We start from the raw sequence: 14,975 nt of genomic DNA on the forward strand, positions 1-14,975 counted from the left end.
CTCGATGTGTCTACCCCCGACCTCCAGGGGCGCTGTTCGCTTCCAGCACATCAGATCATTTGCCAACGCGTGTTCTGCTCCAGTCCCTCCTCTTGGAGACCTGTCACCTGTCATCCTGGGCCTTCCTTCGCCTTTGCTGACTGTCACTCCCTCATTTTGGTGGAACCGCCCGCCCCCCCATTCCAGGATGTCCGGAGAAGGAGCTACCGCAGAGCGGCCCTAGGGGCCGACACACCTAAATACGGCCTTAGGCTTACACTCGGCGGGACCGTTTCCCTCGGCGTTTGGGGGACCTGGCTCCCTTCTCTGAATTAACTATCAGAAGAAAATACGGAGGAAGAAAAGGAGGGTGAGAGACAGCAAACCTCTCATCTGCTGTAGTGGGAGGGCAGGTGCTCACATCGAAAGCTAATAAACCGAGAAGTGGCAGTGTGGACACATGACGCAGTGTGGACACATGACGGACACAGAACCACAGAGAAACAGCTGGACGGCCTCAACCCGCCTCTGCGGGGCCCTGTGCTCGGCCCCCAGCAGGCCGGCCCCGCCCTCCTCAGGGACCTTGCGCTGGGGGTTCCCCTCCTCTGGAATGCGGGTCCCTGCAGGCCTCGCTTGAGCCCCGTGTGGGGTGCGGCCTCCAGCCTCACCCTGTGTCCACCCTGCTCTCCCACCTCCGGGTGTGGGCGCGCCCTGTCCCCACAGAGGACACGCATCCCAGGGCCTTCCCCCGTCTGCCGACTCGGACAGCAGAGCCTGCCCCGTACTCGGACCCAGCCAAGTCCTGAACTAAATAACGTACGAATAAATGGCATTTGCGGGTAAATCTGAATCGACTCCATGCATTTTTAAAAGCAGGAACGAATCCCATGGGGCAGTGTCGCCGGAAGGCAGAATTAGACAGTTTTTGTTTCCAGTCCTTTCCATGTTCTCTGACTTCGTCTAAAACAACGTGTGCATGTTATTCTGATACAAGCAAACGAGAGTTTGGGGGAAATCTCACGATCCCGTGGGAAGCCAGGCCTTGCTTCCTGCCGACCCACTCAGGAACGTGCCCACGACTTTCCACGCCGCCTGTGTGATGTCTGTTTCCGTGACGCGGTTTGGATAATACCTGTTTCCACTGAGGCTGAAAAACAAAAGCCCAAGCAGGGGCCACGTGGGAGGGGGCCGCCCCGCCCTGTGTCCTCTCTGGATTCGCAGGATCCCGTGTTCTCTGCCGGGCCTCTGGTAACCGAAAGAAATTCAATGTTGTCATCTGAGAAGTCTTTTCTCAAAAATCAAAGGTTTTCCTTTTGGAATAAAACATTAGCATTTTAATCACACCCCCCCACGTGAGAAACTGCCCCGACCTGCTTCCCGCAGTTGTGCCTGGAGGGCCCTGAAGGGCTTCCTGCATTTGGAAATGTCCATGAGATTCTTGAAGGGATTGAGAGGTGCCCTGTGCACACGTGTCGTGAGAAAAGCAAAGTCTCCCCGCCCAAGCGGGGCCGGCGGCGGCGGAGGTGCAGCGAGCGCCACGCGCCCCTTGGTCTGGAGCCGCAGTGACACGCCCGGAGTGAGACTGTCACGGGGAGCCTCGCTTTTTCATCGTTAATCACCTTTCTGTTCCGGGTTTCTGTGTCCCTTCCTTTAGGAAATACTGCTGCTCCCAGAGTTTCGTAAGTCCGTCTAGTGGGGAAAAAAGCAAATTAGCTTGCCGGCGATGACAGAGCTGTTTTGCTTTAAAATATCTCAATAAAACAGGGGAGTTTTGTTGTTGGAGATTTAATCATCACGCAAGGGGGAAATCCGTTGGACAAGAGGTGTCAGTAAATGGCCCGTTTTGACACATCAAACCTTTTCTGGTATTTTCAAGGGGGAGCGTTAACAATTTCAAACGCCTAAGAAAAAGCCTTATACTAGTCTAACATTTTAGAGTTTTAAGCTCATGAACATTTCAGAAAATGCACCAAGAAGGAACAGTTCCCTTCAAATGAGGAAGGTGTGCCTTGGGCATACACACGCCTTCCAAGCCAACCACAAAGTCCACCTTGTCGGGTAAGGCTGGAGGCGAAGAATTAACTTTCAAATGATGACTGACTTAAAACAACGGCAGTGGGCTGATATAGACAGTCCGCACGATTTTTCGTCCCCTAGCTGGAAAACACAGGATGGCCTCTGGGTGCAGAGCTGACTCTTTAAAATAATAGAAGTTCCGCTCCTAGCTTTCTAGAAATTTCCTGGGCGCCCACTGCCACCACAGGCGGCCTCCATCAGCCTGTTGGGTCTTCTCCCTCTGGGTCTCCATGGACGCGTGGCCACCTGCCCCGCCCGGGGATGACATCCCTTGAGGTCCTCACCCCTGGGGTCACCCTCCGACACGTGCCGGACCCGTCCCAGCCCCGTCCTCCCTTGCCATCATCTCTGCCCCAAAGGCAGGGCCACCTGTCACACGGCCACCTGACGGCTAAGACAGCGGGTGAATCGGCTCCGTGAAAACTGCGCCGTCTCTGTGGCCCCATTCTTGTCCATCTCTTGTGCGTCGATGGCAGCCGCCCCAGGAGAAATCGGGGTCTTATCATCATCGCTGTTTTCCAAGGCCTGTTCCCCCCAAATCTGCATCACCATGGGCTGTGGCAGGGGCCCTGGCAGCCAGCGGCTGGCAGAGCGGCGCCTGCACACCCCCTCGCTTCCCAGGTGGGACGCTGGGCAGGCTGAGAGGCCCGGCTGGAGCCAGACTCCCACAGGCCCTACCCTGGCCTGCGCTCCGCATTCCCCTCGCCGGCCTGCCCTGTGCGCGGCGACGTCTTACAGCGACCACTTCCGCCTCCACGACAGGCTCCACCCCAGCCACTGGGAGCATTGCGGGGTCTTCAGCCCGGGGCCGACGCGCCTTTGGAAAACTGGAGCTGCGTTTCCACGTCCCGTCTTCCCGTCCGCAGGGTCCTGACCCATCACTTTGCGACCACACGTTCCCTGGCCTTCAGGCATCCACCGCCCCCACTTAGCTGACAGGTGTCTGCTCAGGGCACAGCTGTCCTGGGAGGTCCCTCTCCGCTCGGGATGTAGGAATTGTCAGTAAGGCGGGTGAGGACGGTGAGCCACTTAGTGGTCGGATGGTGTTTCCACCACCTGAGCCACCGTGAGGGCTGGACAGGCATCGGAGGGCCAAAGCCCTCGGGCCCTCTTTTGGCCCACGGACCAGCTTTGAGTTGTGCGGAGGCATCTTCTTGCCCGGCCGTCCCTCTCTTTGGGATCCGCCGCTTTTCCTGGGTCCCACCACGTCTTGCCCTTCCTCTGTGCCTCGTCTCTTTGGCTGACCCCAGGCCCCTGTGACGTATTCGCAGATTTGACCCTCCCCTCTCGTTGTTTGCCCAGATGTCTCTCCAGGCATCTTCTCTGCTCTCGGTCTTCATGGCTGACTCCTCTTGCTCTCCTCAGCGCCCGGACGTATGTCCCCGTCTGTGGCCGTGACTGTCCCTCCCTTCCCCGTAGTCAGGGGGACACGCCGATGGCCAGGCTCAGGATCCCCGGTCTGTGCCCCCAGGGGAGGCGGAGGTTGGAAGGAGATTTCTCACCCTCTGCCCGGTTCGCTCACGCCTCAGCAGCGCGCACAGGCCCCTCCTCCCCGAGGGCAGCCATCAGCTGCCCAGCGTGGGGAAGCCTCCGTCTGGCCCCTGCGGCCCTTGGTGGACTCCTCACGTTGAAGGGCATCGTTGTTGGAAGGATGAGGTCTGGTGACATGGCCGTGCTGGGTGGCGGCTGCAGGCTGGGTTCTGGTGAGTCTCCGTCACATTCTGAACACAGCTTCTGGGGAAGCCTCACTTCCCGACTGACCGCCTCATCTCTCAGGGGGAGAGGCCAGCTGACCGCACCCCTCGGCACGCGTCTGGGACCCCCCGAGAAACGAGCTGGGGTTCAACCGACCCCAGGGGTACGGAAGTCTCCGTAATGCCTCCAAGGTCGCATTTCTCCAACTGTCCCCTTAATTCGCGGAACAAGGCAAAAAAGGAAACGTGAAGCGTGTATCATTTCAAAAACGTCCAAAGAGTAATTCAAAAAATCTAACTCTCGGGGGAAAGCCATGGGTGTTTCATGTTCCTAGTTGTCTCTTTAACAACGGGCTGAGGTAACTCACTCGTGAGCTCAGCTCGCAATAAAGTCATATTTTAGGCAATCGTCGGAATAATGAAAGTAATCTAAAATATATTCCAAAAACTCATCCCACAGCTGCGTAATTATATAATCCCACAATTAATATGTTGTTTTTTACATGGTCATAATCCTTAGAAGAATACCATTGTATCATACTTTTTTATTCTATGTTTTCACTTTAGCAGTTTTCTTCTCCCTGTTTTAGGCATCACACAAGCACATTCCTCCCATTCGGGAAGCAGAAGGAAGGAACACACAGGTCACATCACCGTCCCGTCACTAACCTCTTGGTTCTTCAATTCAAAATTGTATTCCAAGCAACAGAATCGCAAACTAAGCTTGTGTTTTCTATTGCTATAACTGTCTTCACTCATCTTCATGTTGGAAAAAAATTGCTTTTCTTTCTCTTTGTCCGTCTGGACCGCAGACGTGTGGAAGAATCGGGACGAGTCGTGGAATTTCCCCCAGGACTATGACCCGGAACTGATCAGGCAGGAGAAGCGGGAGGAGCTGGAGTCGGAGATCAGAATACAGGTAACGGGGCACCTAAGTCACCAGAACACCATCGGCAGAAGAAAAGCCGATGGGCTTTTGCACACAACCCTATCAGGGACCGACCCAGACTTGACGCTATTTTTAAACCTCACAAGAGAAACAAAGCACACAGTTGCTCAGAAGTGATGTGTTCTGTCCTCACTTAGGTGGACGAGCTGATGAGGCAGGAGCTAAAAAACCTGAAACTGGCCGTGAACAGAGAAAAGGAGCAGCCGCTCAAAGCAGGAAAGAAGAAAGGAGACAAAAAGGTGAGTCATAGCAGTGGGCCAGGAGGGATGAGGTAGATACGATTCAAGCCAGGTCCAGGAGAGCTGCCCGGGTGCCAGGGCTGCCTGGCACACTGGCCGGACCCAGGTTGCCGCACACGGAAACGCCTTCCTCGGGTGCCTTCTCCTCATTCCGCCGTGTGGTCCTCGGGGGTACGGGCTCATGAATGGGATAAATCCCGCAGTCTGAGAGTGACCCGCACCACCCCTTCCCGGTGCAGATCCGCATTCTCCGAGCCCCACAGGTGTGACGAGCACAGTCTGAGGAGCCAGCGATGTGCCCAGGTCCAGGGGAGGCCGGCGGCAATGCGCAGGTGCTTTGTGAGCAGGGGAAGCGGGCGAATTCAATTTTAAATTGCCAGCAGTCCATCTCACGGCGTTTCTTGGGGTAGCCAGTTAGATCCCGAAGTTCAACGTTCACTTCCTGGGGCCCTGTGAGGTCACAGGAAACACACACACAGGTCCCTACCTCCAGTTCCTGGCACAGAGCCCCTGCAACCCTTGTAAACTCTAAACTCATGAAAGCCCTTGGAGCATCTTTGGTTCCAATGAGACGACGCTGGGCAGGTTCCCGGGTGGCCCCTGTGTGGGGGCCGGTCACCGGGAAGAACAAGGCATGTCTAGAAGCTTAGAAGGTCCAGCCCCGCCCACCCCCCAGCCTCCAGAGAGGGGGAAGGACTGGAAATGGGGCTAATAATGAGTCATACTTGTGGGAGGAAGCCTCCGGGAAATCTCAGGAATGGCAGGAAGGTGAGCATGCACGCGGACCAGGGGGTGACGCGCCCCACCTCGCTCCTGCCCCCAGGACCCTCCCGACCTCACGCTACGCACCACTTCGTCTGGCTGTTGGTCTGTGCCCTCCCTCACATCCTTTCACAAGCCGGTAAACGTGAAGGGTTTCCCTCAGTCTTCGAGCCGCTATGATACATTAATCCAACTTGAGGAGGGGTCGTGGGAACCTCAGGTTTATCTCCGGTGAGTCGGAAGCACAGGGAACACTCCAGACTTGAGACTGCCGTCTGAGCAGTCGTGTGGGGCCGATGCTGTTTCCGAGCGGATCGTGTCAGAACCGAGTCGAATTGTAGGACGGCCGGCTGGTGTGGCTTGGTGCGGGAACCCCCCGACGCCTCTGGTGTGGGGAGTGCTGTGCGTGTGGTCGTCACCCGAGGCCACACACAAGAGGGGAGAGCTGCCTTTTTCCTAAGCTAGACCTCAACTTCCACTTTCATCCCACAGCCAGCCCGGCCCGGGGGCCAGAGCCCTGAGGGGGAGGCCCAGGCGCCCTCCCTGGCCCCGTGCACAGGTGCGTGGGCAACCTCTGCCCCTGTGGCGGCTTTCTCGGGGTTCCACTGGCTGATCAGCCCCTCCTGTGACTCACGTGCGGTCCTGGAGCTTTTCAGACATCCAGCCACGTGACCGTCCCGTCCTTCCAGCCCCTAGAGGACGGCGCTCTCCTGATCCACCTTGTGTTGACGTTACAGTTTCACAGTTTAACCTTGACTTTCGGTGCAATGCCGAACGTCCTTCGTGGCCCTCTTTGAGACCACTTATTGGTGACACCATTGACTCTATTAACATCTTGCACATGTGCATGAAAAAGTGATGTTTTAGGGGCACCTGAGTGACTCAGTCAGTCAAACATCCAACTCTTGATTTTGGCTCAGGTCATGATACCAGGTCATGGGATAGAGCCCCATGTCAGGGTCCACGCTGAGCCTGGAGCTGCTTAAGGTTCTTTCTCTTTCTCCCTCTGCCCCTCTCCAGTTCCCTCTCTCTCTGTCTCTCTCTGTCTCTTAAATAGAATTTTTAAAAGACAGTCAATTAGAAAATGGGCAAAAGATGAGAGGCATTCACCAATGTGGAAGAGGAAACACAGGAAAAGACATTCAGTGCCATCAGTCATTAGGGAAATGCAAATTTAAATCACGAGAGATCACCACCCACCCATCAGGATGGCTAAAATGAAAAATAATGGCAACACCAGTTGCTGGAAAGGCTGGGAAGAAACTAGATCACTAATACAGTGTGGGTGGGAAAGTGAGATGGTATGGGCACCCGAGAGGCAGTGTGCACTTTCTTTGCAAACTACTGTACGGCCCGGAAGTGGCACTCGTGGGCATTTACCCCAGAGAAACAAAGGCACGCACACACACACACACACACACACATTTACGGCACCTTGATTCATAATAACTGAAAACAGCAATAAAAAAGAACAATCCTTGATACCTATAATGACCTGGCCAAATTCCTGAGAATTATAATGAGTAAAAAGCGAAATGATACAAAAAGAAAATCCAGTCTGTGATTTTTGTCAATACAACGTCCTCAAAAGAACAAAGTTACAGAAATAGGAGGAGACATTTGTGGTTTCTGGGGGTTAAGGTTGGGGTGCTCGTGGGAGGAGAGGGAGTGGTCAGGGAAAGGCAACCGGAGGCCCCTGGTGGAGACGGAAGTGCTCTGTATCTTGACTGTTGCAATGTCAATACCAGTGTGTTGGCTGTGACCTTGTAGGATAGTTCTAGGAGATGTTACCCCTGGGAGAACCAGGTGAAGGAGACTGGAGATCCCTGCATTATTTCTTATGACTGCGTGGGCATCCACGATTTTCTCAAAATAAAAATTCTAATTTTTAAAAACCTGAAGAACATGAAGTGTAACTGCGTGCAGCCACGCCAGGGAGTCCTGCAAGAGTAGCGCTGAGTGAGTCTGTGCCGCACGGTTACCTGAGCAAGAACGGGCGGTGTGGGTCCGCAGGGCAGTCGGAGGAGCGGCTGCGCAGACCGGACGGCAGCTTGGGGGCCACGTCGGGCACAGGACGGCGTTCTAGATGGTGAGCCAGGCGGTGTTTATGTGGTCAGATGGAAAACTTACATGCGAAAGGTAATCGGCCTGGGCGTGTGCACACTCCCTGCACGTAAATGACATGTGACAAAACTAAAGAACGGCTGGGCGAGGGCATGGACGTGGAGGAGGGAAGGATGCTCGGACAGGACAGTGTCTGGCGTCGAGTCTGCGTGACAGCGAGTCAGATGAGCCCGGGAAGGAAGAGAGAGCCGGGCTGGAAGGAGCTGGCGCACTGTGCTGGCGAACTTCAACTTCGTCCTGTGGGAGATGCCGATGGATGCCTCAGACAGAGTAGTGAAGCCATCAGCGCTGTTTTGAAAGATCACGTTCCAAGCCCTTCCACGGGGCGCCGGGGTGGCTCAGTCGGTTGAGCCTCCGACTTCGGCTCAGGTCAGATCTCACGTTCGTGGGTTCGAGCCCCGCGTCAGGCTCTGTGCTGACAGCTAGCTCGGAGCCTGGAGCCTGCTTCCAGTTCTGTGTCTCCTCCTCTCTCTGCCCCTCCCCTGCTCATGCTCTGTCTCTCTCTGTATCAAAAACAAATAAAACATTAAAAAAATGTATAATAAATAAATAAATAAATAAAAAAGATCATGCTCCAAGCCCTGCCCTCCAGTGGCCCCAGTGGTCAGCATGCACAGCCCTCTGGGAAGCAGATCTGGGGCCGGACGCTAACAGAGCGTGGGACTGGGTGTCAAAGGCCAGCACAGCGGGAGGGCCTGGGCGCACCGCGCTCCCCTCTGCACATGAGAGCCCACAGGAGGAGAACCGGAGTGGCAGCACCTGCTGGGAATCAGGCCTGTGCAAGCTTCCCCCGGCCAGGGACATGCCCACGTAACCAAGCCCTGCATCCAGGGAAATGTTGCAGTCACACGTTCGGTGCGCCACACATGACACTCAGATTCTGTTCCCGCCACCGCTACCAAAATCGGCTTCCCTAGCTAATCGCTAGAGCTAATTTGCTCGCTTGCCTTTACTAAATTGTGGCTTTTTTCATTTATTTCCAGAAAAACAAAGGGACCAAAGGGAAGAAGGATAAAGATCTGACGCCTGACAGGTGAGGTGTGCTTGAGCATCACTGTACTGCACAGCGAAGGGGCCCCCCCAGGGCAGGGCGCAGACGCAGCCCCAGGCCGGTGCGTCTCTGGGCACACCCGCTTCACCCTCCGGGCGCTGGGACCACTCCGGCCTCCTGCGCTGGACAGACATCTGCCGAGGCCGGGCCCCATCACTTCTGAGATCATGCAACTCTTTTGAGTTTTTATAATTCATGAGGATCTTAAGAAGTTGTTTAGGAAATAGCGTTCTGATCCAACTTTTGATGGAATGCTTAGACTCCTTCAGGGGAGAGATAGTTTCTATGTCCTGTCTTATCCTGGGCCCGGCACACTGAGGCACTTCCTAAGCACTCACTGAAGGCACGGACAAGGCTTTGTCCCTTCAAGAGGTATTTCCATTTCCTTGAGCTTGAGTTTCCATGAGCCAAATTTTGATACTCATGAATCATTTTATTTTTTTAAGTTTATGCATTAATTTATTTTGGCGGGGGCGAGAATCCCAGGCAGGCTCTGCACCATCAGCACAGAGCCCAACGGGGGGCTTGGTCCCACAAACTGTGAATCATGACCTGAGCTGAAACCAAGAGTCAGACGCCTAGCCCACTGAGCCTCCCAGACGCCCCTTCATAAATCATTTTAAATGCTCATTTTTTAAGCTGAAATGGCCTTTAGGTGCTTTAACATTGGAAATAAATAGGACTTAGGTTTTCAAGTATTTCCGAGGAATGTAGTGGAATCTAAAAAATAAAATAAACAAAACAAATGCAGCAAAACAGAAACAGACTCGGAAACAAGCTAGCAGTCACCAGAGGGGGGAGGGCTGGGGGTCAGGGAAAACAGGTGCGGTGGAACCAGAGGTCCAAACTTCCAGTTATAAATCAGCCACACGATGTAACACATACACAGGGAATCCAGTCAGTGATAGTGGGCTTACTCTGTATGCCGATGGATGGCACCTAGACTTACCATAGCGATCACTGTGTAATGGATATGAATAGCAAATCACTGTGATCTGCATATGAAACTAACAGGATATGTATGTCAGTTATACTTCAATTACATAAACAAATAAAAGTAAGATTAAATTAAATCCCTACTAAGTGAATGTCAGGTATCATTTTGAGGGGCGCCTGGGGGGCTCAGTGGGTTGAGTGTTCTACTTCGACTCAGGTCATGATCTCAAGATTCGTGAGTTCGAGCCCCACATCGGGCTCTCTGCTGACAGCATGGAGCCTGCTTGGGATCCTCAGTTTCCCTCTCTCTCTGCCCCTCCCCCACCTCAAAAATAAACATTAAAAAAACAAACGAAACCGTTTCAAAGGAATGGCTTTCTTCCCATGGGTTTTGTTAACGGATACCACGTGTTGCTCCCTTATTTGGGGTGTTTCCTAGCCCCCCTGGGTAGCAGGGACACAGTCCCAAACTCTGCTTGAGAGATCCATGAGACAGGAAGCCAGCTTCGAACCGTCCAGAGGGAAGTGGAGGCCAGGCTCCCGCACGTGCCTGGAGCCCTGGCACAAATGCCCAGAAAGAGCCGGTCTTCTCGTTCCTGGAAGATTTTTCATTTCAATCTTGAAGACCCTTGTCTCTGGACGAGGCAGTTCTGCCAAGACTCCGGAAGACAACTTCCGTGTCTCTCCTACAGTTACTACAAACCCGATACCAGCACTTTTACCATACTTAAGTTAGTTTTAAAGTTGAAAATGTTTTTATTCTGTAACAGAAGTTCGTTTCACCGAAAAGATTGAAATATGGGTTTGTGTTCCAGGCCTCTTCATATATTTTGTTTCCATTGTTTTAGAGAATCTTCTTCAATGTTATGTTAAATATTTTATGTGTGTGTTATGTGTTTATCTCAAGTAAGTATTCTAGTTAGAAACTAGTTAGTACCTCCTTGATACAGGTCAGATACTGTTATCTCAAGTCCCATTACAATTAAAACCTTAATTCACAGCAGAATGTAAAGCCCTGTTTTAATTTTTTAAAAATTTTGGGTTTTTTAATTTTATTTTTGAGAGACAGAGAGATACAGCATGAGCAGGGGAGGGGCAGAGAGAGAGGGAGACACAGAATCCGAAGCAGCTCCAGGCTCTGAGCTAGCTGTCAGCACAGAGCCCGACGTGGGGCTCAAACCCATGAACCATGAGATCATGACCTGAGCCGAAGCCGGACGTTTAACCGACTGAGCCACCCAGGTGCCCACACAGTTTTAATTTAAACACGATTTTAAATATATTTGAAAGAATAAAATTGCAGTCAATCAAAGATTTGAGGTCATTGCATTAACATGTATTCCAAGGGTATTTGGCTTAAGTAGAAATGATATTCCTCATCATGCTAACCTGGGTCGTAGAACTGGTTAAATATAGTTATATTTTCAATTCTTCATTCTAAAGAAAGAGTGGGGTAAAACCAAGAATAAAGCTTCTAGAAATGCAAAGGGAACAGACAAAACATCTCAAAGGATTGTACTCAGTATTTGAGCCTCGTCTATCTGAATTCCTATAAGCCCAGCCCCAGTTAATTTCACTGGGACGTTCACTTATTAAGTGGGATACCGTCTTAATTTTTTTCTTCAATTAGTCTAAATTGCCAGTGTGCTGGCCGTCTGCCCAAGGCCTCACTAGACTACAGGTTTGACATCTGTAAACACTATGGAAAAGTATAACATCCTCCCAAAAAATCATCACGCACACCCCCTGCGTTAGACATTTCATCTTTTGGAGTAGAATTAGTCCCCCTATGAGCCTTTGTTCTTTATCAATATTTCTTTTAAACTATTAAGCTATTGGGTGAAGAGGAAACATTCACTGCACAGAGGATTCATGATCCGCTGCCGCTTGCAGATGCTAACTGAATGTCTAATTGTGGGCCCGTCGCACTGCTGTTATAGGGCGATTTCTAATGCATATTTGTGCTGTCACGAGGACTGATGAAAGGGCAGACTGCGGGAGCTGGAGCCGGTCTCAGATGCCCACAGATATAATTCTTACTAATGGGAAACGTCCAATGTACGTGTGGGTGAGCAGAAGTATTGTTTTAAAGCCTAATATGTCCCTAAATGGTAGAAATGTTTCCCAAAGCCAACTTCTCTGCATAGATACAAATGTGCCCAGAACACACAGAACAGATCTGGGGAAAATTCTCCGCATATATGATGACCGACAGCAGGGCTGACGTCATGTGTCTGCTCGTCTGCTTTGTCCCCAGGACCCTCGAGTCCCTGTACACGGAGCTGGTGGAGGAAGGGTTGCTGATCCGGGCCCCGAACGTCAACCTCTCTGATTACATCGGTAAGCTGCACCAGGAATCACGTGCAGACGGGCCTCACGTGGCCCACCCTGGGTTCTGAGCTTGCAGCAGCTGGAAATGCGTTTCGTTTGTGGGTTTTGCCCCAACCAAAACCTGGCCCAAGGCTTGTAGTCGATTTCTGTTGGACGGAATGGATTTGACTTCATTCTGTGCTGTGAACTATAAGGTCCAGCTCTCCCCCGTCCTGTGGCAGAGGCGGGTTTTGAACCCACTAGCAGAGCGCCTCGGGGCAATTTGTCTGGAATAAGCCAAGCTGAGGAAATGAAGGATTGTCCATATATTCATGAGGAAACAGAATGCCCCAGGGGGCAGCACCTGGAACTTGAATGCACAGTCCTTACGGGAGGAATTCCTTCCAGAAGGGGCCACCGCACAGGTCGCTGGAAGGAAGGAGGAGGGACATCCCTGACACTGTCTTCAATGAATGTTTTCTCTTAAAAAAACAACAACAACAACGCGATGACCTGAAAACACACTTAAAGCTTAAAATTCTTTGTAATGCCAGCCCGCTAACGCAGCAGTGTGGTTTTCACTTTCTCCCGCCTGCTGTGAACTGGGACTTTCTACCACATGCCCACAAAGGGACAGTCACGCTCAGACAACTCGGCATCACTGTGATGCTGTTACTTAACATCTACCGTGTCATCGACACACACTCCCCGTTGTCCCAATGGCGTCCTTCTTAAGGTTTTGTCTTTCCGAATCCAAAATCCAATCAAGGACAGTAGATGTGGTGTTCCTATCTGCTTCGTCACCCCTTTAATCTGGAACAGCCTCCAACCTGACGTCTTTCACGCCGATGACCGTCAGAGCCCGAGCTGTTTCACAGACTGTTTTCCCACAGCAGCGGTTGGCTGGTCTCCTCAGGACTTGATTCGGGGGAAGCTATTTTTGATAGGAAGACTCTGGAGGTGATAGTGTGTCCCCAGAGCTCCATGTGGGTGGCACGTGGGTCCCATCACTGAGGGCGTGACGCGTCATCACTGGCCACAGTGCTGCTCCCCAGATTTCTCCACTGTCAAGCTTCATGGTCGCCCTTGTTAAGGAACAGCCTGTGGGGAGCGGGTGGGGGGACTTTGAGGCTCTGGAGAGTCTGTCTCCAACTGGCTCAAAGGGTTATCCGCCGCTGATCGTTTTTGCCTGCATCGATTAGCGCCAGGGAAGCTGTAAATGAGGGTGCTCTATTTCTGTCTCCCCTTCTGTGGGCAGAAGGTGTCAGTCTTCTAGGAAGAAATTTCCTTCCCACCTATTTTTGAAGTCTACATGGTATCAGTGTAGAAACATCGATTCTCTCTTTTTTATTGTATTATATCAATTTCCATCTTATTCATTCTGATGTTATACACTGACCTAAGTTTGGACTGTAGGAACAGGAAGCTTGACATTTCCAGCTGCTCAAAAAACGATTAACTTAATCCCTTTGAAATGAAGCCACATTGGGCACCTGGGTGGCTTAGTCAGTTAAGCATCCGACTCGATTTCAACTCCAGTCATGATGTCGCAGTTGGTGGGTTTGAGCCCTGCAGTGGGCTTTGCGCCGACAGTGTGGACCCTGCTTGGCATTCTCTCTCTCTCTCTGTCTCTCTCTCTCTCTCCCCCCCAACCCCTCCAGTGCACTCTCTTTCTCAAGATAAATAAACTTAAGAGAGAGAGAGAGAGAGAGAGAGAGAGAGAGAGAGAGAGAGAGAGAGGGAGAGGGAGGGAGGGAGGGAGGGAGGGAGGGAGGGAGGGAGGGAGGGAGGGAGAAAGGAAGAAGCAAGCAAACAAGCAAGCTTGGGGAAGCATTCGTATTCCCTAATAGTATAAGAATTTTACCAGAATATACACCGAAATGTGTATTGGGTTACTGTTTATTTTGTGTGTTTCTTGTTCAATTACCAAAGGGTTTTCTCCTGGATTCCCTTGATCAAGTTCTGTTAATTCCATTAATACAAAAAAAATGACATTTTTAATAGAACTGTCTCTTTACTTGTGCTTGAAATCTCTGACTTCTTCTTGTCTCTTTTCTCCCCTGACGCTGTGTCTCTCTGTTCATCACTGAATTTCTAGTGTCTAGTCAGCGCCCCGCACAAGGTAGTCTCCAAAAATAAATTAATGGACCTATTTCTTATCTTCTTATTGATTTTCCTGTCCCTCCTGGACCTTGCAGCGATCTCTCTGTCAGCTTCCAGGGAATGTCTCTAAGACGCCTAAGGCCGAAGCGAATGCAGTCCGACACTTAAGACTGACCTCAAATGACAATGCCACAGTCTAACAAAATCAGTCAAACCCACAAGGGCTTTCCCCATGTTTTCCTCATTTGTTCCCAGTTCAGATCTTTAGCCTGAAAGATGGCAGTGGATGCTCCCAAATCCCCACATAAAACTAGCAGCAAGAGAGCAAAACCAAAAACCCGCAGACAGTTACACCAAAACTAAGTGACAAGGTCTGGCCTCCAACCTCAAAGTACAAGCCACCCAGGGACACAGAGCGGAGGAATGTCAAAGTACCCCACGGGCACTCACAGAGACCCACAGGAGGCCAAACCGGTAGGTTTTCCAGCCTCAAAGCAAGCACACCGCCTTCTGATTTATATGAAAACAGGAGGGGGGCTCTGTGACATTCAGAAAGCGATCCTGAGTCAGACTTTCCTCTGAAAGTATAGAAACGTTATCTTGCATAAATGTAAGTAATGGAACCGTCCAAGGTCAAAGCCCTTGCAAAGTTTCTAGCAAAAAGAAAGACTAAGGAACAAATTAACATCACAAAAAGACACGCCTGGGCGCCTGGGTGGCTCCTGGGTTAGGTGTCCCATCTGCTCAGGTTG

The 14,975-nt window shown here is 51.6% G+C and overlaps 1 protein-coding gene across 2 annotated transcripts in view; it reads left to right on the forward strand.

The window, feature by feature from the left end:
• IQCA1 (IQ motif containing with AAA domain 1) overlaps nt 1–14,975 on the forward strand; it is a 137,128-nt gene that overhangs the window by 81,002 nt on the left and 41,151 nt on the right. For both annotated transcript variants that reach the window (XM_029933556.1, XM_029933557.1), the window contains 4 exons: nt 4,562–4,668; nt 4,836–4,937; nt 8,807–8,856; nt 12,068–12,150. In XM_029933556.1, the coding sequence (XP_029789416.1) occupies nt 4,562–4,668; nt 4,836–4,937; nt 8,807–8,856; nt 12,068–12,150 (342 nt within the window). The remainder of the gene's footprint in view (nt 1–4,561; nt 4,669–4,835; nt 4,938–8,806; nt 8,857–12,067; nt 12,151–14,975) is intronic.

This window comes from Suricata suricatta, chromosome 3, assembly GCF_006229205.1.
Source record: "Suricata suricatta isolate VVHF042 chromosome 3, meerkat_22Aug2017_6uvM2_HiC, whole genome shotgun sequence".
Classification (NCBI taxonomy): domain Eukaryota; kingdom Metazoa; phylum Chordata; class Mammalia; order Carnivora; family Herpestidae; genus Suricata; species Suricata suricatta.